Source organism: Myiozetetes cayanensis, unplaced genomic scaffold, assembly GCF_022539395.1.
Source record: "Myiozetetes cayanensis isolate MyiCay16 unplaced genomic scaffold, myiCay2020 scf41, whole genome shotgun sequence".
Lineage (NCBI taxonomy): Eukaryota > Metazoa > Chordata > Aves > Passeriformes > Tyrannidae > Myiozetetes > Myiozetetes cayanensis.
The window spans coordinates 885,876-908,518 of NW_026087643.1; the positions used below are offsets into that span (position 1 = coordinate 885,876).

Consider the following 22,643-nt stretch of genomic DNA (forward strand, 5'->3'; position numbering starts at 1 on the left):
GGAGGTGCCACTGAATTTCCAACCTCGGGGATTTCTGGGATCCTGCCCCTCTGGGGCTGCCTTCCTGCTGCTGAAACAAAACCTTAACGCTGGGATATTAAACCTTTTATTTTGTACATAAAAAAGGAAGGAAGGAAAGAAGGGGATGTGCCCATCTTGGTGCTTCCAGTTGCGCAGGGGAATGTTCACAGTGGTGGGGGAGATGTGTCCCCCCTACGGGCCGGGGGCCTTCACCACCAGGCTGTTGTGACAGGCCACGGCAATGCCCCCGATGAGGTTGAGGAACTCCTGGAAGTCCAGCTGCCCGTCGCTGTTGAGGTCCAGCTTCTTCATCATCCTGTCCACCACCCCTGGATCCTTCTGGTTCTGCATGAGAGAGCTGGGCATGGGCACCTCCACCACGAGGCTGGACCCTCCCCTCCCCACCCACGAGCTCGTGGAATCACGGGATGGGCTGGCCTGGAAGGGACCTCAAAGACCAGCGTGGCAGGGACACCTTCCACTAGACCAGGTAGCTCCAAACCTGGGACACTTCCAGGGGGGGTGGGTGTCGCTCACCTTGGTGAAGGCGGCCAGCTCGGTGTTCATGAAGGCCAGGAATTCCCTCTTGGAAAGGGTGCAGTTGTCCCCCTCCCGGCCGGCGTAGCGCTGGAACACGGCCAGCAGGGACTCGATGCAGCGCTCCGTCTCCGTGGGCTGCGGGCAACGAGGGGGAAGGGGGTTGGGAGCCCCGGGTGTCACCCCTGGATCCATCCAGGGCTCTGGGACCTCCCCCTGCCCAACCTGTCCAGCCGCACTTTTCCCTGCTATTCATTTCTTCCCTGCCCTGGCACGGGAAGGGACCCAGAGAACTGGGGAGGGGTTGGTGGAAAATCCCCCGGGGAGGGAGGTGAAGTGTCAGCTCCCAGCGGAGGAGTGGCCTTGGACTGGGAAGAGCTTGTGGTGCAACCAGGCTTGGCCGAGGTTGGTCCCGTTCTCCCCCCCCCGCCCCTTTTCCCTCCCCTGGCCCCGCCTGGGCTCGGGAGAAACTGAGTCAGGAGAGAAAAATCCCAGTTGCCTCCTCGATCTCCTTCCTCCCTCTGGGCAGGGATGGAGCAGGGCCTGGCCTGGGACTCCTCCCGTGGGGATGAGTGAGGAGAGAGGGGGGGAACGTGGGGCTTTTTCCCATTCCAGAGGCTCCAGTTTGTGGGGAAGGGCAGTGCAGGGAGAGCCGGGGGAATCCTGCCCTTCCCATCCCAACCTCGGCTCCTGGGGCCTCCCTGCCACATCCTGCCCTTCCTGAGCCTCAATTTTCAGTTAAATTGAGAGGTGTAACTTCCTTCCACACTCTTGGTTCCTCTTCCCCCTTCCCAGTGCTGTGGGTGGGGGCAGAGCCCTGAGCCTCGTCATGGGCATGGAAAGAGTGGGAAAAGGTAGGAAAGGGAGGGGAGACACCACCAATGCCACTCCTTAGCCCCCCAACCAAGCTTCAGGGACCCTCTGCCCTCTGCCTCTGCCCACTTTTCCCATGTCCAGGCCCCTTTCCCAGCGGGATTTGGAGCCTCAGCTCAACCTTGGCACCGCCCGCTCTCTCCGGAGCCAAGCCCGTCTTGCTTCAGCTCGGGGGCTTTTTGCAGGAAAGCTCCTCTTGCCGCCCCACTCCCACCCCTGTGGAACCACCTCCCTGTCCCCACACCCTCAGGGACCCTCTGCCCTCTGTCTCTGCCCCCCCTTCCCAGCAGAGCCTCAGCTCAGCCTTGGCACCGTCCCCTCTCCCCGGAGCCAAACGCGTCTCGCTCCGGCTCTGGGGCCTCTTGCAGGAAAAGCTGCTCTGCTGTCCCGTTTTCCCACCCCTCATAGGGAACCCCCCTCTCCATCCCCATCCCGGGGGTCCCGGCTCGCTCACCATGGCTGGGCTGCGAGGAGGCTCCGGCGCGGGCACGGCTGGGTTGGATGTGGCAGATCCGCAGCCGGATTTGGAGCCCTTGGGAGTCTCCAGGCGCGGCCACCGCCCTTCCCAGCCCAGCTCAGCCCCGGCTTTGTTGGGCAATCCCGGCTCTAACGGCAGATCTGGGCCTGCCCACGCTCCCGCCTTCGCCTCAGGAATGTGCTGGGCCCCTCCTTAGGCTCTCCCGAGTTTTACTCTTCACAGTTATTCACACTCGTGTTTTCTCCTCCTTATATCCATTTTCGTCCCCCCTCTCCGGGCCTTGGGAACATCCCTGTCGTCTCCCACCCTTTAGTCCTCGGGGCTGAGCTCCCCCCTGGGAATCCCAGGGAAATCTGTTCCCCCCCAAAGCTTCAAGGGGAGCCAGGATGTGTTCTGGGATCTGGGACAGCTCTTTGGGAATTCCTGCAGAAGTTCTGCTGGGACAGCCTAGAGCAGCACAAAGGGAAGCAGCAAGGCACTGTCCCCAAGGCATTTTCCTTCCTTGCCCCGTTTTTCTGCCCCTAAATCTTTTTTTTTTCCTCCCCATATATAGGGGAAAAAAAGCACCACCACCTCCCCCAACCCAGACTGAACTTGCCCAACCTGGCAGCTCCCTGGACTTTGCACTTTTCACCCACATTTTACAACACCCCCCCCGCCCCTCAACAAAAAACCTGAGCAGGGAAGTGGCATTTCCACCTCTGCAAGAGCAGATCCCGGAGGGAGCCGTGGCTGCACCGGGGGTGGTGGTGAGGGGATTTGGGGCTGTTCCCAGCAGTTGCCAGGGGGGAGGTTTTGCAGTCCAGGCTTTGGCCCCGGTTGCAGACACACCATCTGTGCCACCATATGTTTGTCACCCCGACGTGTGACCGTCACGTGGGCGGGAGGGGACATCGCCGTGAGCTCCAAGGCTGGGGAAGGGACCCTCGGGAATTCCTCTGGCACCGGCTTGGAGGAGGGCGTGGGCTCGTGGAGGGTTTGGTGGGATTTCCAGCAACCCCTGCCTGCCACGAGGCACACGGGATTGGAAGGAAGGCATGATGGGAACCGGGAAGGTGTAATCCCACCCTGGGAAATGCGTGGCCCTCCCCGCCCTCCCAGATCCTTGGAAAGCAGCGGAAGGAGGAAGGCTGGCACCTCTCAGTGCAGTCATCAGCTGTTTATTCTGATTTTTCATGCAATACATCAATGTGAAGAAGAAGAAAGAAAGAAGAAGAACCCCCCCACCCACCACCACCCTGTGGTGACCTCAACATCACTCGGCTGCCACAAACCCTCCCTGAGGCAGGATCTGGGATTCTGCTCAGCTGGATTTGCTGTAATAGTCCCCAGAAGTGGGATTTTTCCCAGCTTGGAGGACTTTCAGGCCCCAAAATGAGGATGGCTCGAGCTCCTGGGATTTTTTTTTTTGGTGTTGCAGAGCAGGGGCTGATGAGAACCAGCCATGGGGAAACATTAGCACAGGGAGATGCAGAGTGGTCCCACCCCAGGGTAGAAGAGAAGACAGAGACAGAGAGACCCAAGGACTCCAATTAGAGCAGAAAAAGTGACTAAATACTGCATTTTGGTGGAGAAGCATCACGCAGGGAAGCGGATCTGGAGGTAACTTGAGGATTTGTTACATGGAAAACCCCCAAACCCACCTGACACCCTCTCAAGGCACCTCCCGAACCCTTTTGAGCCGATCACTTCTGCGCCACCACATCCTGAACTGAAACAGGGCCGAAATGATCCTCAAAAGGACTTGGAGGAGCCCCTCCAGCTTCCCCCTTAAGACGCTTTGGCTTCATCCCCGCGGGACGACTCGGTTCCTCCTGGGAGATCAGGAGGCCGGGGCTTCCCTGGCTCTGCTTGGTGCCAGGACGCGGCTCCTCCTCCCGTGGAAGTTGGGAATCCCCAGCTTGCCGGGGCTTCTTGCAGGTCTCCTCCTGGCAGCTCTTTTCAGGTGGGAGAAGCTCGACGTCCTGGCGGACGCGGCCGGTCTCTTCTCTCCGGGGCGCACGGGCACGGCTCTCGTCGGCGTCTCGCCGGTCTGACTCACGAGCTTCCCGTGGCTCTGGAGCCTGGAGCAGAGGTGGACAACTCTTGGTCTTCCTGTCCTCACGCTCCCTCACCTGGCAGCTGGATCCGGGCTCCCGTGGGACCTTCTCCCTGGCAGCTTTCGATCCATCTCCCTGGGGCTGATTCTTTTCCGTGTTGGGGACCTCCTTGGTCTTCGCCCTGCGAGGGTCACCTTTCACAGCATCTCGCTCGCAGGCCTGGTGGGCTCCTTCCTTCACCCCTGCCCCAGCTCTCTCCCCACCGAGATCCCTGGTGTTTTCCTGGCAGCTGGAAGGTGGCAGTTCAGGCTCCCCACTTTCTCTCTCGTCCCCCCGGGTTGGCGGCTCCGGGCGGTCACTCCGGTCGCAGGGGACGGTCGGTGGCTTGGCAGACACGTAGCACTTCCTGACGCAGAGGGGCTGGCCTGGGTTGTCAGGCTGGTGACAGACAATCTCGTAGGTGGCGGCGCTGGCGTCACTCCCGTTCTGGAGCACGTGCACCAGGTAGGCGATGGTCTGGGGCTCGCAGGGCTGGGGGACCACCCGCACCTCCGGCCGCTCCGCGGGGTCAGCCGGGATGTAGCGGACCCTCAGGTCACTCACAGGACCTTCCTCTCCTGGGGGGCAGAGGTCCCTGTTGTCCACCTCTATGGTTTGGTAGAGGCTTCGTCCTTCATCCACCTCCTCCTCTTCTTCGAGGACCTCGAGTATGGTCTCCTCGCGGGTCTCTCTCCGGTTGATGCTCACCCCTCTCTCCTCTCTGTCCCGTGTCTGTCGGCTGCGACGTTCAAAGACCTCCAGCTCCCTTTGGCGATCGATTCTCCTCTCCAGCACAGGCTCTTCCCTCTCTCTTCCCCGGAGAATCCTCCTCTCTTCCTCTTCACCTTCACAGGGACGTTCCCTCCTTCTGAGCTCCTCACGAGGCTCCAGTTCACGGATCTCTCTGTGGATTTTCACATCAGCTTCTGCTTCTACTTCTGCTTCTCTGCTCTCCCGTGTCCTTTCATATCTCACTGACTCACGTTCTCTCCTTCCATCACCTTCCAGCTCCCGTGTCTCTCTCTGGTCAGTGATGACCCCTCTCTCCTCTCTGTCCCGTGTCTGGCGGCTGCGACGCTCAGAGACCTCCACCTCCAGCTCTCGTTGTTGATCGACCCTCCTCTCCAGAACAGGCTCTTCCCTCTCTCTTCCCCGGAGAGTCCTCCTCTCTTCCTCCTCACGCTCACGGGGAAGTTCCCTCCTTCTGAGCTCCTCCCTTGGTTCCAGTTCACGGATCTCTCTGTGGACCCTCTCAGTTCCAGTTCACGACTCTCTGTGGACCTTCACATCAGCTTCTGCTACTTCGTACCCTGGTCTCTCGTGTCCTTTCGTACCTCACTGACTCACGTTCTCTCCTTCCATCACCTTCCAGCTCCCGTGTCTCTCTCCGGTCGATGATGACCCCTCTCTCCTCCCTGTCCCGTGTCTGGCGGCTGCGGCACTCAGAGACATCCAGCTCCAGGTCCCTTTGGCGATCAATCCTCCTCTCCAGAATGGGCTCTTCCCTCTCTCTTCCCCGGAGAATCCTCCTCTCTTCCTCTCTCACGCTCACAGGGACGTTCCCTCCTTCTGAGCTCCTCACGAGGCTCCAGTTCACGGATCTCTCTGTGGATTTTCACATCAGCTTCTGCTGCTGCTACTCTGCTCTCCTGTGTCCTTTCGTACCTCACTGACTCACGTTCTCTCCTTCCATCACCGTCCAGCTCCCGTGTCTCTCTCTGGTCAGTGATGACCCCTCTCTCCTCCCTGTCCCGTGTCTGGCGGCTGCGGCGCTCAGAGACCTCCAGCTCCCTTTGGCGATCAATTCTCCTCTCCAGAACGGGCTCTTCCCTCTCTCTTCCCTGGAGAATCCTCCTCTCTTCCTCCTCACGCTCACGGGGACGTTCCCTCCTTCTGAGTTCCTCCCTTGGTTCCAATTCACGGATCTCTCTGTGGATTTTCACATCAGCTTCTGCTTCTGCTTCTCTGCTCTGCCGTGTCCTTTTGTATCTCACTGACTCACGTTCTCTCCTTCCATCACCGTCCAACTCCCTTCTCTCTCTCTGGTCGATGATGATCCCTCTCTCCTCCCTGTCCCGGGTCTGGCGGCTGCGGCGCTCAGAGACCTCCACCTCCAGCTCTCGTTGTTGATCGATCCTCCTCTCCAGAACAGGCTCTTCCCTCTCTCTTCCCCGGAGAATCCTCCTCTCTTCCTCTTCACGCTCACGGGGACGTTCCCTCCGCCTGAGTTCCTCACGGGGTTCCAGTTCACGGATCTCTCTGTGGATTTTCACGTCGGCTTCTGCTGCTGCCACCCTGGATTCTCTTGTCCTTTCATACCTCACTGACTCACGTTCTCTCCTTCCATCACCTTCCAGCTCCCGTGTCTCTCTCCGGTCGATGATGACCCCTCTCTCCTCCCTGTCCCGTGTCTCGCGGCTGCGGCGCTCAGAGACCTCCAGCTCCCTTTGGCGATCGACCCTCCTCTCCAGAACAGGTTCTTCCCTCTCTCTTCCCCGGAGAATCCTCCTCTCTTCCTCCTCACGCTCACAGGGACGGTCCCTCCTTCTGAGCTCCTCCCGGGGCTCCACTTCACGGATCTCTCTGTGGATTTTCACATCAGCTTCTGCTGCTGCTACCCTGGTCTCTCGTGTCCTTTCGTACCTCACCGACTCACGTTCTCTCCTTCCATCATCGTCCAGCTCTTGTGTCTCTCTCCGGTCGATGATGACCCCTCTCTCCTCCCTGTCCCGTGTCTGGTGGCTGCGGCGCTCAGAGACCTCCAGCTCCAGGTCCCTTTGGCGATCGACCCTCCTCTCCAGAATGGGCTCTTCCCTCTCTCTTCCCCGGAGAATCCTCCTCTCTTCCTCCTCACGCTCACAGGGACGTTCCCTCCTTCTGAGCTCCTCGCGGGGTTCCAGTTCACGGATCTCTCTGTGGATTTTCACATCAGCTTCTGCTTCTGCTGCTGCTACCCTGGTCTCTCGTGTCCTTTCGTACCTCACTGACTCACGTTCTCTCCTTCCATCACCTTCCAGCTCCCGTGTCTCTCTCCGGTCGATGGTGACCCCTCTCTCCTCCCTGTCCCGTGTCTGGCGGCTGCGGCGCTCAGAGACCTCCAGCTCCAGGTCCCTTTGGCGATCGACTCTCCTCTCCAGAACAGGCTCCTCTCTGTCTCCTCTCCTGCAAATCCTCCTCTCTTCACATTCACGGGGACGTTCCATCCTTTCCAACTCTTCACGAGGCTCCACTTCACGGATCTCTCTGTGGAGCTTCACATCAGCTTCTGCTGATGCTTCTCTGCTCTCCCGTGTCCTTTCATATCTCACTGACTCACGTTCTCTCCTTCCATCACCTTCCAGCTCTCTTCTCTCTCTCTGGTCAGTGATAACCCCTCTCTCCTCTCTGTCCCGTGTCTGGCGGCTGCGGCGCTCAGAGACCTCCAGCTCCCGTTGGCGATCAATTCTCCTCTCAAGCACAGGCTCTTCCCTCCCTCTTCCACGGAGAATCCTCCTCTCTTCCTCCTCACGCTCACAGGGACGTTCCCTCCGCCTGAGTTCCTCACGGGGTTCCAGTTCACGGATCTCTCTGTGGAGCTTCACATCAGCTTCTGCTTCTACTTCTGCTACTCTGCTCTCCCGTGTCCTTTCGTATCTCACTGACTCACGTTCTCTCCTTCCATCACCGTCCAGCTCCCGTGTCTCTCTCCGGTCGATGGTGACCCCTCTCTCCTCCCTGTCCCGCGTCTCGAGGCTGCGACGCTCAGAGACTTCCAACTCCAGGTCCCTTTGGTGATCGACCCTCCTCTCCAGAACAGGCTCCTCTCTGTCTCTTCTCCTGCAGAACTCCTCTCTCTCCTCACATTCACAGGGACGTTCCCTCCGTTCCGAACTCTTCACGGGGCTCCAGTTCACGGATCTCTCTGTGGATTTTCACATTGGCTTCTGCTTCTGCTTCTCTGCTCTGCCGTGTCCTTTCATACCTCACTGACTCACGTTCTCTCCTTCCATCACCGTCCAGCTCCCGTCTCTCTCTCTCGTCTATGATGACCCCTCTCTCCTCTCTGTCCCGTGTCTGGCGGCTGCGGCGCTCAGAGACCTCCAGCTCCCGTTGGCGATCAATCCTCCTCTCCAGAACGGGCTCTTCCCTCTCTCTTCCCCGGAGAGTCCTCCTCTCTTCCTCCTCACGCTCACGGGGACGTTCCCTCCTTCTGAGCTCCTCCCTTGACTCCAGTTCACGGATCTCTCTGTGGATTTTCACATCAGCTTCTGCTTCTGCTTCTGTTTCTCTGCTCTGCTGTGTCCTTTCATACCTCACTGACTCACGTTCTCTCCTTCCATCACCGTCCAGCTCCCGTGTCTCTCTCCGGTCGATGATGACCCCTCTCTCCTCTCTGTCCCGTGTCTGGCGGCTGCGGCGCTCAGAGACATCCAGCTCCAGTTCCCGCTTGTGATCAATCCTCCTCTCCAGAACGGGTTCCCCTCTGTCTCTTCTCCTGCAAATCCTCCTCTCTTCCTCTTCACCTTCACGGGGACGTTCCCTCCTTTCCAACTCTTCATGAGGCTCCAGTTCACGGATCTCTCTGTGGATCTTCACATCAGCTTCTGCTGCTGCTACCCTGGACTCTCTTGTCCTTTCATATCTCACTGACTCACGTTCTCTCCTTCCATCACCGTCCAGCTCCCTTCTCTCTCTCTGGTCAGTGATGACCCCTCTCTCCTCCTGTCCCGTCTGCCTGCCTTGCCTCTCCTCCTCTCTCTCTCTGGTCAGTGATGACCCCTCTCTCCTCCCTGTCCCGGATCTGGCGTCTGCCGTGCTCAGAGGCCTCCAGCTCCCTTTGGCGATCGATTCTCCTCTCCAGAACAGGTTCTTCCCTTTCTCTTCCCCGGAGAATCCTCCTCTCTTCCTCCTCACGCTCACGGGGACGTTCCCTCCGCCTGAGCTCCTCCCTTGGTTCCACTTCACGGATCTCTCTGTGAATTTTCACGTCAGCTTCTGCTTCTGCTTCTCTGCTCTGCCGTGTCCTTTCATACCTCACTGACTCACGTTCTCTCCTTCCATCACCTTCCAGCTCCCGTGTCTCTCTCTGGTCAATGATGACCCCTCTCTCCTCCCTGTCCCGTGTCTCGAGGCTGCGACGCTCAGAGACTTCCAACTCCAGGTCCCTTTGGTGATCGACCCTCCTCTCCAGAACAGGCTCCTCTCTGTCTCCTCTCCTGCAAACCCTCCTCTCTTCACATTCACGGGGACGTTCCCTCCTTTCCAACTCTTCACTAGGCTCCAGTTCACGGATCTCTCTGTGGATTTTCACATTGGCTTCTGCTTCTGCTTCTCTGCTCTGCCGTGTCCTTTCATATCTCACTGACTCACGTTCTCTCCTTCCATCACCGTCCAGCTCTCTTCTCCCTCTCTGGTCGATGATGACCCCTCTCTCCTCCCTGTCCCGGGTCTGGCGGCTGCGGCGCTCAGAGACCTCCAGCTCCAGGTCCCTTTGGCGATCGATCCTCCTCTCCAGAACAGGCTCTTCCCTCTCTCTTCCCCGGAGAGTCCTCCTCTCTTCCTCCTCACGCTCACGGGGACGTTCCCTCCTTCTGAGCTCCTCCCTTGGTTCCAGTTCACGGATCTCTCTGTGGACCTTCACATCAGCTTCTGCTTCTACTTCTGCTACCCTGGTCTCTCGTGTCCTTTCGTACCTCACTGACTCACGTTCTCTCCTTCCATCACCTTCCAGCTCCCGTGTCTCTCTCCGGTCGATGATGACCCCGCTCTCCTCCCTGTCCCGTGTCTGGCGGCTGCGGCGCTCAGAGACCTCCAGCTGCCGTTGGTGATCAATTCTCCTCTCCAGCACAGGCTCTTCCCTCTCTCTTCCACGGAGAATCCTCCTCTCTTCCTCCTCACGCTCACAGGGACGTTCCCTCCTTCTGAGCTCCTCCCGGGGCTCCAGTTCACGGATCTCTCTGTGGAGCTTCACATCGGCTTCTGCTGCTGCTACTCTGCTCTCCCGTGTCCTTTCGTATCTCACTGACTCACGTTCTCTCCTTCCATCACCTTCCAGCTCCCGTGTCTCTCTCTGGTCGATGGTGACCCCTCTCTCCTCCCTGTCCCGTGTCTGGCGGCTGCGGCGCTCAGAGACCTCCAGCTCCAGGTCCCTTTGGTGATCGACCCTCCTCTCCAGCACAGGCTCTTCCCTCTCTCTTCCACGGAGAATCCTCCTCTCTTCCTCCTCACGCTCACAGGGACGTTCCCTCCGCCTGAGTTCCTCACGGGGTTCCAGTTCACGGATCTCTCTGTGGATTTTCACATCGGCTTCTGCTGCTGCCACCCTGGATTCTCTTGTCCTTTCATACCTCACTGACTCACGTTCTCTCCTTCCATCACCTTCCAGCTCCCGTGTCTCTCTCCGGTCGATGATGACCCCTCTCTCCTCCCTGTCCCGTGTCTGGCGGCTGCGGCGCTCAGAGACCTCCAGCTCCAGCTCCCCTTGGCGATCGACCCTCCTCTCCCTCAGTCTTCTTCTTCTTCTTGGATCATCTTGTTCTTCCCACTCCTGTTCCTCACGGATCTCTCTTTCCCTCTCTGCGTATTCCGCCTCTCGTTCCTGGTTTGTTCTTTGTTCACGGACACGTTCCTCTGGCTCAGCCCTATCACAGCTCCTGAGGTCAAGCTCTAGCGGTTCCTCGATGTATGACTGATGTGGGTGTCTTGAGTCCAGGCGCTCCCCACGTTCCCGGTGGCTGCTCCGTTCCAGTGCCCTTTGTTCCAGCTCCTGTTGGTGGTAGCGGCTTCTCTCTTCTCTGAGCAATCCAGATCTGCGTGGCTGGTTGTCACTTCCTCCATCTGCTCCCCGTGGCCTCTGGTTTCTTTCATCACAGGCTGGTCCTTCTGGCTCCTGTGGCCCACGGCCACTCCACCGGTCGGGCCGCGGTCGGGCTTCAGAGCTCCGGCTGCGAATCCGCACGTCTGCCACTTCTTCCCGCCGAGACCCCTCCCGCTCTTCCCTCTCTCGCGCCAGAATTCCGAGCTCACCTTCCTGGGCTCTGCCACCCCTGAGCTGCTGATCCCTCCTTATTTCCTCGGGTATTTCAAGCTCGCTGACCCTGGGGTCTCGTTGCAGCTCTGGCTCGCAGGGACGGTTCCTGTCACCGGTCTGCTCCTCCTCCTGGAGCTGCCGGCGGCTCCCTCTGGTCCTAATTTCGGGCTCTCGGAGTGTCTTGCTGCCGGCTGTGAGCTTTGTTCTCTGCACCAGGTACGGTGCCCTGGGCAGGTAGCAGTAGCAGCACTTGGCCACCCTGAACACCAAGAGGAGGAACTCGTTAAAGTCGATGTCCCCGTCGCCATCCCACTCCAGGAACTGCAGGATCTTCTCGAGCGTCTGAGGGTCGTGCGGCCTCTGCAGGGAAAACACAGGGAAATGGCCAAGGGATATGGCAGAGAAATGCAAAACTGGAGCAGTCACAACCTTTTCTCCTTCCACCCCTCACACCTTCACGTTTAGAGCTCAGCAACAGGTTGGAAAAGACCCCCAAGGTCATCCGGTCCACCCTGTGCCCCATCCCCACCTTGTCACTCAGTGCCACAGCCAGGCCTTCCTTAGACACCTCCAGGGGTTGGGACTCCCCCACCTTGCTGGGCAGCCCCTGCCAAGGTCTCACTACCCTTTTCAGCAACAAATTCCTCCTCATGGCCAGCCTGCCCCTCTCCTGGCACAGCTCCAGGCCTTTCCCTCTCCTCCTGTGTCATTACCTGGGAGAAGATCCTGACACTCACCTGGTTTCCCCCTCCTGTCAGGGAGTTGCAAAGAGCCAGAAGGTCCCCCCTGAGCCTCCTTTTCTCCAGGATGAGCCCCCACAGCTCCCTCAGGATTTCTTCAGCCCCTTCACCCACTGCAAAGGAACCCAACCACAGCTCCCCTTTGGCTGAATCCTCCCCACCCCTCTTCCACAACAACCATCCCCTCTCCAGAAGGAGATTTCGCACTCAAACCCTCTCTTTGCAGCAACACTCACAACGAGGGCATCTGCAAACTCCCTCTGGATGAATTCCTTCATCCTGCTCCTGCTGAGGGTGGAGGAGTCCCCATCGTCCCGGGCCTGTTTGTGGAAGACGCTGATGATGGTGGAAATGCTGTCTAAGAAGCGGGACATCTTCCTGCAGATTCGAGCAAGCCTGGAAGGAAAGGAGCAGACCAAAAGGTGGGAAGACTCTCTTGGATCCGAGCGTGGAAAGAGGAGGGAGAATTGCCAGGGGTCAGGCTGGGCCACAGTGAGCTCTGTGTCACTGGAGCAGCGGGAAGGAATTCCAGGGCTTGGGGGTTTTAGTGGGATGGGGAGTGTCCTCCGACTTTCCCTCCTGACGTGTTTGAATGACGTCTGACAGGGGGTGGCAGGATGTGTTTGTGGAGGGCAGGGAGGGAGCTGGGGATGGTGACTCAAGAGATGCCCCAAGAACCTGCCCCTGCTCCGGGTGGTTATCAGAGCAATCAGGGAATGGTTTGGCTTGGACTTAAAAGACCATCTTGTCCAAGCCCCTTGCCATGGGCAGGGACACCTGGAAGGTCTCCAAGGTCTCTCCTTAGAGCCTTCTCATGTCCAGGCCGAACACCCCCAGTGCTCCCAGCCTGTCTCCAGAGCAGGGGCTCTCCAGCCCTTGGAGCACCTCCATGGCCTCCTCTGGACTCACTCCAGCAGCTCCACATCCTTGTGATGCTTCCAGGATGTGCAGGTCTATCCCTGCCTGGCACAGATACTGCTTAGAGGATGTTTAACCCAGCGCTGGCACAGCCCAGAGACAAGATCTATGTGGGACAAGAGACCTCAAAAGCTGTGCCTGGAAACCTCCAAAGCCACCTCCTTCCTTCCTCCCTGCTCCCAGGATCCCTAATCCTCTTATCAGGGGACATCAGGGCTAAGATCTCAGTGCTGTGTCTCCCTGGAACGTGCACAGGCACATGTGCACCCTCTGCATCCGAAATCCCAGGGTTTGGGATGTGGAAAACAAGTGATTTCTGTTCATTCCAGCTGGGTTCCGACCCCAGACCAAAGGGAGTCACTGAACCTCTCCTGTTTTCCCTTTGCAACGTGGCAGCAGAAAGAAGACATCCCAAAAAAAACCCCAAACCCAACAATTCACTGGAGAGAAACACTGCAAAACCTCACAAAACTCGGCCTCAGGAACGACTTGGGCACCCAACACGAATCCCAGAGAAAGAAACAGGTCCTTACCCGGCAAGAGGAACGTTTCAGAAGGAGCAACTCACCCAAAGCACCAGCGGGAGCGAGTGGGATTCCTGTGGAGCCGTGCGGACGAGGGGAGGACCTGGGTGCTTTTATAGGGTCCCTGACGGAGCTCTGGAGAGGAGCCACCCTTTGTGGACATTGTCCTGATTCATCTTTGGCCAAGCCCAGCTGCGCCTTCACGTCCTCAAACGGGTTATTTGACTTATCATCCCCTTCCCTATCATTTTAGCCCCGAAATAGCAGTTGCCATGTGTGGCAATTCAGGCACCGGCCGGTTCCGCCTCGGCCGGGGCTGCAAAGCTGCTTTATGGGCTGCCTGGATTTCAGATTTTATGGAACCTGGAGCGGCCACAAAGCACCTCCTGCACTAATGGAGGGTCTGTTTTAACATAAGTGTGTGTTTGCCCTAAGTGGGAATTTATAACGTGGAACAATTTGTGTCCGTGATAATTAAAAATGCGGGTGAATATTTCGGTGCCAGGGGTGGGAATCTGAGGGTGAGCCGGTGGTAACAGACCCCGAGACGGGCAGATTTGGGCCAATTAAGGTATTTATGACCCGTGAGTTTGGTACCACCAGGGCAGAGGTGATTTTTGGTCGGCACCTTGAGCTGAGTTTGGGTCTGGCTTTGGTCACAGAAGGACAGAGGAATCCTACAATGGTTGGACCTTAAAGACCATCTCATTCCAACCCCTGCCATGGGCAGGAACACCTGCTGGAAGACCTAAGCTCTACAAAAAGGTGACATTTGGTGAGACTCCCAAATCCTCCCAATTTTGGCTCGTGTGACATCCTTGTAGAATGTTTTATTCTTGGTTTCTTCTTCTCAGGGAGCCTTTTTGTCACGTTGTGCAGGTTTTTATCGGGGAGGAGAAACCCCAACCCCAAACAGGACAAGAATTTTTGGAGAAGAAAACGTCAGCTGAGTAAGTGATGACTTTTCATCGAGGAAAACGGTGATAAACCCATTCCTATTGAACTGCCTTCCACGGACAACTTTCCTGGCAACTTTGCTTGTTCTTTAATTAAAAATAAAAGCAGGAACCTCTCTGCTGAGAGGCCGATCCGTGTCCAATCTTCCCCTGGCTGCCCTCGGGCAGCTCTCGCTGTAATTACCTCCCCAACCTTCTTCTTTTTTTTTTTTCCTTTTTTTAATTTAATCTTTTAACAGTAAATTAATTAGAGACCAAACCATTCCTCTCTTCACCCTGAGCTCTCCCAGAGCAGAAAGGCACCAAGAGGTGCCACCTGGGCCCCTGCTTTTGGGGTTTTTTGAGGGTGGTTTTAATGCCTTGACAAGCGTGACGGGGACGTTGCGTGAACTTGTCACGCAGCTCTTGGGTGAGTGGCTCATCTGCCCATCTGTAAACTAAGATCATCCTGGGTGTAGGAGCCTAATTAATTAGTGCTGGTGACACCTCGGGGACACTCATACGGAGGGTTGTCCCTGACCAGCCTTCATTTTTGGGCTTTTTTTTTTTTTTTCTTTCCCCGGATTAAATTACGCTCGTGCAAATTATACCCCACCTGCGGGATAATAACACCCTTGGGAAACTGTAATTTTATGGTGGATTGGGGTTATTATTAAAATGAGGGCATTACAGTGTGGTTTGGGTGTCCTGTAACAGTCTGTAATCCCCCTGCAGGGGCTGGATCCACGTAGGGAAACGCTCCGTCGTGTTGGCTCACCCGCTTTCCTTGGGATTTCCTGCCATTCCCGGGCCGAGGCAACGAGTTTGGAAGCACGTCCTGGCAGCACCTTTTTTCTTGCTTGGTTTTCCCCAGAGATGTTTTTCTGGCTCAAATTGAGCAGAAACCATCCCAGTCCTGGGCTGCATCCAAAGGGACGTGGGAAGCAGGTGAGGGAGGGGATTGTCCCCCTCTGCTCTGCTCTGGTCAGATCCCACCTGGAACAGTGTCCAGTTCTGGTGTCTCCAGCACAGGAAGGATGTGGAGCTGTTGGAGCAAGCCCAGAGGAGGCCACAAAGTTGATAAAGGAGTATCTTTCCTGGGAATGTTCACCCTGAAGGTTGTGTGGAGACCTCAGAGCCCCTTCCAGGGTCTGAGGGGGCTCCAGGGGAGCTGGAGAGGGATGTCCATCAGGAACTGGGGTGACAGGGCAAGGGGGATGAATTCAGACTGAAATAGGGGAAATTTAGGGTGGATATTGGGGAGAAATTCCTCGCTGTGAGGGTGGGGAGGCCACTTTGGAGGTTATTCCATGGATTCCTCATCCTTGGAAGTGTCTGAGGCCAGGCTGGAGCAACCTGGGCTGGTGGGAGGTGTCCCTGCCCGTGGCACAGGAGTAGAACAAGATAATCTTTAAGGTCCCTTCCAACCTGCCCCATTCCATGATTCTGACCCCAATCCGTGCCTGTTCCCATCCCTGTTTCTGTGGGGCAACCAAACTTCTGCTGCATTTTGTTGTAGAGGGTCTGAGCTCCTCGTGGTGTGTCAAAGACCTTTTCCCTCCCAACACCTCCCAGGCTTGCAGGACTCTTTGGCAGGTATTTGTGACAGGGGAGATAATTTCATGTTCTCCTTAAAATGAACCTAAAGCCCTTTTTAACTTCGATTCAGATCCTCCTGATGGCAAAAACAGTGTTATTTGGGATATAATTAAGGTGTCCCAAACAGGGTTTAGGGCTTTCCTGACCTGGGAAAGGTCAGGAAATTAATTAATAATTTATTAATACATTAATTTATTTTTACATATTAATTATCTATTATTTATATTTATTATGTATTGATATTTATTGATGGTGCACTTATTTATTGATATTTATGTATTTCAATTTCGATTATTTATTTATATTACTTTCTACTATTTATTGATATCATTTTGATAATTTATTTATTAATTGATATTTATTGATGCTGCCAAAGGTGACACCCATGGACAAAGGGACTCCTGGTGATTTTAGACCCCAAGCCAGAGCTAACCAGAACCGACACCCATCGGACAAACCTCTAACTGAGACCCATTTTACAAGAAAAAAACTGGGAATTTTCTGGGAAATGAACTACCATGGGGAATGTCTCAGCTGCAGGTGGGTTTTGGCAGGCGATGGTTTAATCCTTGACTCTCCCACTGTGTCCCCACACAACACGAGGTGCCTCAGGACTTATCACTGCTCAGATATTTAATCAGCGAGCGGAGCAAACCGGTGCACTTGGAGCAGGGGGGGAAGCTGATCCATCGAATTTTGACTTCAGCACCCGAAAACCACCTCGTTCTGCTGATGTTTGTGCTGGGGGAGGGTTTTGAAATGTGGGGTTTTTCTGATTCAGGGCCCAGCAACTCGTGAAATTGGGGGGTGTCTGAGGGGGGGATGACGTTGGAGTTCCCAGCTGGAGTTGTGGGTGCTGCTGGTCACCGACCACAGAGCAGGAGCTGTGGGGGATTTACCACGTGCTGATGCCTCTGATAGGTCACAAGTGAAAGATTGCAGTGGGGAAAAACAGGTTTGAGCATCTCTCCTCCGTGTGGGATCCGCAGTCCTGGGGCCCGCCTGGTGGTCCAGCACCCCCTAATAAACCCCACTGACTTCCCCACCCCTCACAGTCACCCACATTCCTATGTGCCTGCCTGGAAAAGTGCCCCAAACTGAGGGTGAGATCAGCTCCAGTTCCTGTGCCAGCTTCTCATCTCTTGCCCTCCCACTTGGACGTGCCCTTTTTCCTCTCTTCAACCCATTTCCACTCCTCCTTCCTCAGACTTCCACAACTAACAGGGATTTCTGATCTTCCTCCCCTACTCCTCTCTCTGGAGCTCATTTAACAAGTGAGGTTTCATGGGACAAATCCCTTCCCAGCTCTTTATTCTTTTCAAGGCCGTGGAAAAGCCCCTGGAGAGGGTGGGGGGCTCTGAGGAACCTGCTGTGGTGCCAACCCCCCCACTTCTCCCTCCCTCCCCCAAGACACTTCTTGCATAAAAACACACCAGGCCACAGGGATTTTGTCTTTGGTTTTATTGCTTTGCTCACACAGGGCAAGAGGGGAGGCACAAGGGGCCCTGAAGCCCAAGTTTGAGAAGGAATTAGCCAAGAAATGACAAATAGAAGTGGGAAAAAACCCCAAAAAACCCCCAAAAAACCAGAGTGGGACTGGACAAACTGGACCTCCTGGCAGGGGGGAGCAGCCTGGGCTCATCCCAGCCCTCACTGCTCTGGTGGCCACTGGTACAGAGGCTGCAGGAGCTGCTGCTCCACCACGAGTTGCCCTTGTAGCTGCTGTGCCTCGCTGTGCTCCATCTCCAGCCCCTTGGATTCAGGGATTTGATGGCCATCTGGGCCACAGAGTGTTCCCAGGGCCTTGGCATCCTGCTGGGGGCTGTGGGGCAGAAGCTGCTGGATCTGCCCAGGGTTGGGGTCTTTCCAAGGGGCCTCACAGACTTGGGTCTTTTGGGGGTCTTTTCCTCGTGTCTCAGGGGGAGGATTTGGGTCCTGCTTTGCTGGCTCAGGCTCTGGGCCCTCATGGTGGTTTGAACCCTCTCCTGGCCCCTCAGCTTCTGGGGCCTGGTGGGTTTTTGGCTCCTCTTTGGTTGCCTCTTCAGCCTCTGCAGCCTCACAGGTATTTCTGTCCTGCTCTGGGGTTGCAGCATCCAGGATCTCCCCTCCCTCTGGATCCCCTTCTGGTGCTTCAGTGCCATCACCCTGAGGGGTGTCCTGGTCCTGCTCTGCTGTTTCACCCTCCTGGATCTGTTGGCTTTCCTGCTCTGGTGTCTCACCCTCTTGGATTTGATGGGTGTCCTGCTCCTGGCTCTCCGTGTCCTGGTCCTGGTTGTCCACACCACGCTCGGGGACCTGCTGGCTGTGGGATTCCCTCCCCTCTGTGTGTGGCCACAGCAGCTGCTCCCCCTCTCCTGCCAGCCCTTGACCATCTCCCATCTCCTCTGCTGCTGCTGCTGCTGGAGAGGTTTGTAACAAGCCTTGGCCACGTGGAAAACCAGGCTGAGCAACTCCCTGAGGCCGACCCCGCAGTTGTTCTCATCGCCCAGGAAGCACAGAACCTTCCGGATGCTTTCTGGGTCCTGGGGGTTCTGTAAGGAGACAAAATGGGCTTTGTGCCTTCCCCAGGGAGGCTTTTCCCACCCCAGCAGCTGTGGGGTCCAGTCCTCACCTCCATGGCATCCCCAAACTCCTGCTCCATGAGCTGCCTCAGCTCCTCCCTGCTCAGGGGGCTGCAGTTTTGGGCGCAGGTGTAAAAAGCAGCGACGATGCCACTGATGTTTTCCTGGAGCTGGGACATCTCCCTGCAAACCTGAGGCAGCCTGTGAGAAAAAGAAACATTAAAGGGGGTTTTTTTCCCCCCCACACTCCTGGGTTTTTTTCAAATATGTTACTCTTAAACAACCCCAGGTGGGAAGGGAGGGGGAGAAGGAAGAGCCAGGAAAGGGTGCAGGGAAATTGAAACAGGGTAAGAGAAAGAGCAAGAAAAAAACCTGACAGATTAAACTTTGCTGCAGAGGGGAGTGACAGCGAGAGGCAAAAGGTTGGGGAGACACAATGAGAGAGGAGAGACAAAAATCCCATTTGTTTTCCTCAAGAGAGGAGAGGGAAAAAAAAACCAGCTCCCATTTCTTCTCCTCTGGAGCAGAGCAGGGCTGTGAGTGGAGGCCACCTCCACCAAACCATGGAATGGCATCATCCCATCTCTCTCTCATATTCTTCTGTCCTCTAGGAGAGCTCAGCAGTGGCAGCTCCAGGAGCATCCCATGGCCAGCAGCTCCTGCTCTCCTGCTGGTGGCCAAGCCTGAAGGTGTGAAGGTCCATCCAGGCTTACCTGGGTGAGGAACAGGAGCTCTGAGCTTCAGGAGCACAGTCTGGGGCAGAGCAGCTCTTGGCCATCTTATATACAGTTCAGGATCACAGCCTGGGACTTGCAGAGGAGACACCTGAGACATCTCTCCCCCAATTACAGAGTCAGCCCCTTTGTCTTTGTTTGTCTCCTTCTCATTAACTTCTTCTCTGATGATTTTTTTTTTTTTCCTCTGGGCTTAATTCCTGGCCCTGCCCCACCTGCAGACACATTTCAGAGGAATTCAGCAGAAAAGGTTATTTTTACCACCCAAGGGATTTAAGTTGAAGGTGATGATGCCCCAGCAACGCCCGGCGCTGTCGTGGCTGCAGAACGTGTTTCGTGAGTGGGAGCTCCCCAGGGAGGGACAGGAGGGAGGAGAAGGCCCAGGAGGGTTCAGTGTTGTGGAGAAAGAGAAAAGAAACCCAAAGAAGAAGAATGAGGATATTGTGGTGGATCATTGCCCGTTGTCCAAGAGAGACACGGAGGGGCTGGAGCGTGGCCAGAGAAGGGAATGGGGCTGGAGCAGCAGGAGAAGGGGCTGGAGAACTCCTGAGGGAGCTGGGGGGGCTCAGCCTGGAGAAAAGGAGGCTCGGGGGGGACCTTCTGGCTCTGGAATTCCCTGGAAGGAGGTTGGAGCCAGGGGCTATTGGGCTCTGCTCCCAGGGAATGAGGGACAGGAGGAGAGGGAACGGCCTCCAGCTGTGCCAGGGGAGGGTCAGGCTGAACATCAGGAGGAATTTCCTCATGGAAAGGGTGGTGAGGCCTTGGCAGGGGCTGCCCAGGGAGGTTTGGAGTCCCCACCCCTGGAGGTGCCCAAGGATGTGGCACTGAGTGCTCTGGGCTTGGGGGAAAAGGATGTTGATGGATCAAAGGTTGGACTTGATGACCTTGGAGGTGGCACTGAGTGACAAGGTGGGGATGGGGCACAGGGGTGCGCTGGATGCTCTTGGAGGTCTTTTCCATCCTCAGCGATCCCGGGATGCTTCTGGATCCCGATCGGCAGTGAAATCTTTTCCCACAGTGCCACCAAGTGGCACCCGCAGCAGGACAGGGGGACGCGTGGGACTCGGGTGGGACTCGGGTGGGGGGCTCGGGGGTTTCTGCCACCAGCCCCTCATCAGCGGGGCAAACCGAGGCACAGGGACTGGAACTTCCAACCCCGATAATTCTGGGATCCTCCAACCCCGATAATTCTGGGATCCTCCAACCCCGATAATTCTGGGATCCTCCAACCCCGATAATTCCGGGATCCTCCAACCCCGATAATTCTGGGATCCTGGGCTGTTCGAGCTCCGAGGCTCTCTGAGGGTTGGGTAGGAACGGTCAAGTTTCCCGATGAAAAAAAAAATAAAGCAGGAAATTGCCGTTTATCCCGGGATGATTCCGATTGTTCCCTGCTTGGCAGGGAAGGGCAGAGGGGGAGGTGAGGGCTGGGGAAGGGGGGAAAATGCTGCGCTGAAGGTTTGAGGTGGAAATCTGGGTTTGGAGACCTGGGAATCTTCGGGGCTTCGATGGATGGGGCTTGTTTTGGGAGGGCAGCAGGAAAAGCAGCTGGGATCTGGAGTTTTATCCATGTTGTTGCCTTCCTGACATTCCTTTGCCTCTGTTTTTTCCTTCTCCCTTTTGCCCAGAGCTGAGGGAAAATTCCCCCCCCCTTAATTTCAGGCTTTTCTTCCATACCCAGAGCAGGATTCCCAAACTTTCCCAGGGCTGGAGCCCATTTTGCAGGGGGTTTTATCCTCACATCTGTGTCATTATCAGGAATTAAGCTAATTGGAGTAAAATCCTTTATTTTCCCCCGTGCTGCTGAGGCATTTCAAGTTCTCTCCGCTGCAACTTCCTTTGTCCCTAATTCTTTGTGACATTAAGAAGTGTAAAACATCAGCTTTCCCCTAATACAGGTTTCCCCTTTTTTTTTTTACATGTTAATGAGCATATTTAGCATATTTCTTCGGAGATAATTGGATTCTGAGGCTCCCTGTGGCAAAGCAGCAGCGATGCCTTTAATATCTAAAAGACCCTGTATTTGAATAATCCCACAATTCAAATTAGGCATTAATATCTCGCCTCGAAACAAGACTTTGGAGGATCCTTTTTGTTGTTCTGAGACAGTTTGAATACATGTGTTAATGATACTTGTGGGGGAGGTTAATTAAACCCTCTCTTTTCATTTTGTACCCCCTCAACTCACAGAGGGCCACAAGCATCTTGGATTATCTCGTCCCCCTTCCTGATCCTCCTTGTGAGGGCAGGATTTTCCTGAGCTCCATTTGCTGGTGATGGATCCACGTGGGTGTTTTAATCCAAAAAATCTGGAGTTTATCGGGGAGGAAATTAATTTTTCTGAAGGTGTAAAAGGGACTGGGAAGTTTATTGAAACAGCTGTAGGTCTGGGAAAGGAAAGGAAATTCGGGGAAAAGAAGTTCAGGAAGAATTTCCTCCTGGAAAGGGTGGTCTGGTATGGAAGGGGCTGCCCAGGGAGGTGGTGAGTCCCCATCCCTGGAGGTGTTCTGGGCTGGGTGATGAGGTGGGGAAGGGTCAAAGTTCGGATTGATGATCTTGGAGGTCTTTCCCAACCTCAGTGATTCTGGAATTCCGTGACACGACGGACGGACAGGACCAAATTTAACCCCACAGCTCCTGCCTGGAAAGCTCTGAGTCCTGCAGTTCCTCTGCCAGGAAAACCTGCATGTCCTGGAGCCTCTCAACTTCTCCAAGCTCCAGCAGGAGAATTCCTCCCACCATCCCAGCCCCGTGCACCAGAGGACGCTGCCTGTGCGTGTCGGAGCTGGGTGGGGGCACCCACAGACACCCTCAGGGTGGGGTTTTGGGACCCCAGAGCTGCTGCCCACACCCAGCCCTGCTCCCTGAGCCAGTTTAACTCGGGAAAAGCAGAGCCCTGCCTGGGAAGCAGCTCTTTGGGGCAGCTCTGGGGGGGCTGGTGGATGTCACAGATCCCTCCTCTGATTTTCCTCTCTGATCCCTCATCCTGGATTTAGAGCCACATGTGGGGACCCTAAATGTCAGGGCTGGTGGGGGGGGGACAGGACAGGTGGGCTCTGCTAAGCTGCTCCTCTTCCAAAGCTTTGTTTGGTGGACACCCTGAGTCACCTCTTGAGGTGGAAGTGACTCAAGGGCCGGGCTCGTTTGGGCCGCTCCACGTGGTGGTGATGGTGGTGCTGGGGACAATCCAGAGCCTCTGCCCGTTAACTTCCTCACTGCCCAGCACATCCAGGGCCTTTCCAGTGCTTTTTTGCTTTTTTTTTTCGAGAAAAAGCTCCAATTTTGGGCAGTGGTTTGAAGTCTCAGGTTTTGAAGTCTCAGGTTTGGTGTCTCCCGCTGTCGGGATGGGAAGGTCCTTTAGACCCCTCCTAAAAAGAGCAGCTCAGGCCACCAAGGGGTGACTGTGGAGCATCCAGGGCAAGTGGGGAGGGAGCAGCTGGTGCTGGGGAGTGGCTGTGCTGCAAGCCCTGCCTGGAGCAGAGGGTGGGAGGGGGCACAGAGGGCGAGTTGGGAAACGTGAGCCGGCGGAAACCCCGCCGAGGGCAGGTTGGCACCGTGTGGATGTGGCGGTGTTGGGGTGGCAGAGGAGAACCTGAGAGGGTGCTCTGGGGCGAGACAGAGCTTGCCTGGCAGGGA

General features: G+C 56.1%; 4 protein-coding genes across 4 annotated transcripts; all 4 read right to left on the reverse strand.

Annotated features, from left to right (window-relative positions):
- Window positions 1-72: 72 nt before the first annotated feature.
- Window positions 73-2,029, reverse strand: S100A11 (S100 calcium binding protein A11). The gene is made up of 3 exons (XM_050330515.1): window positions 1,886-2,029; window positions 559-696; window positions 73-366 (listed from the first exon to the last, which is right to left on the reverse strand). Exons 1-3 carry the CDS (start codon window positions 1,886-1,888, stop codon window positions 214-216), a joined length of 294 nt encoding a protein of 97 aa, XP_050186472.1. The 5' UTR covers window positions 1,889-2,029; the 3' UTR covers window positions 73-213.
- A 1,565-nt stretch (window positions 2,030-3,594) lies between these two features.
- On the reverse strand, window positions 3,595-8,636 carry LOC126647792 (trichohyalin-like). The gene is made up of 5 exons (XM_050330323.1): window positions 8,618-8,636; window positions 7,962-8,489; window positions 5,990-7,888; window positions 5,322-5,592; window positions 3,595-5,227 (listed from the first exon to the last, which is right to left on the reverse strand). The coding sequence occupies exons 1-5, from the start codon at window positions 8,634-8,636 to the stop codon at window positions 3,595-3,597; spliced, it is 4,350 nt and encodes a 1,449-aa protein (XP_050186280.1).
- Window positions 8,637-8,665: 29 nt separating this feature from the next.
- On the reverse strand, window positions 8,666-12,121 carry LOC126647793 (trichohyalin-like). Its single transcript, XM_050330324.1, has 2 exons — window positions 11,973-12,121; window positions 8,666-11,356 (listed from the first exon to the last, which is right to left on the reverse strand). The coding sequence occupies exons 1-2, from the start codon at window positions 12,108-12,110 to the stop codon at window positions 8,666-8,668; spliced, it is 2,829 nt and encodes a 942-aa protein (XP_050186281.1). The 5' UTR covers window positions 12,111-12,121.
- A 5,241-nt stretch (window positions 12,122-17,362) lies between these two features.
- LOC126647794 (cornulin-like) lies at window positions 17,363-18,470 on the reverse strand. The gene is made up of 3 exons (XM_050330325.1): window positions 18,324-18,470; window positions 18,101-18,243; window positions 17,363-18,014 (listed from the first exon to the last, which is right to left on the reverse strand). The coding sequence occupies exons 1-3, from the start codon at window positions 18,450-18,452 to the stop codon at window positions 17,363-17,365; spliced, it is 924 nt and encodes a 307-aa protein (XP_050186282.1). The 5' UTR covers window positions 18,453-18,470.
- Between the last annotated feature and the right edge of the window lie 4,173 nt (window positions 18,471-22,643).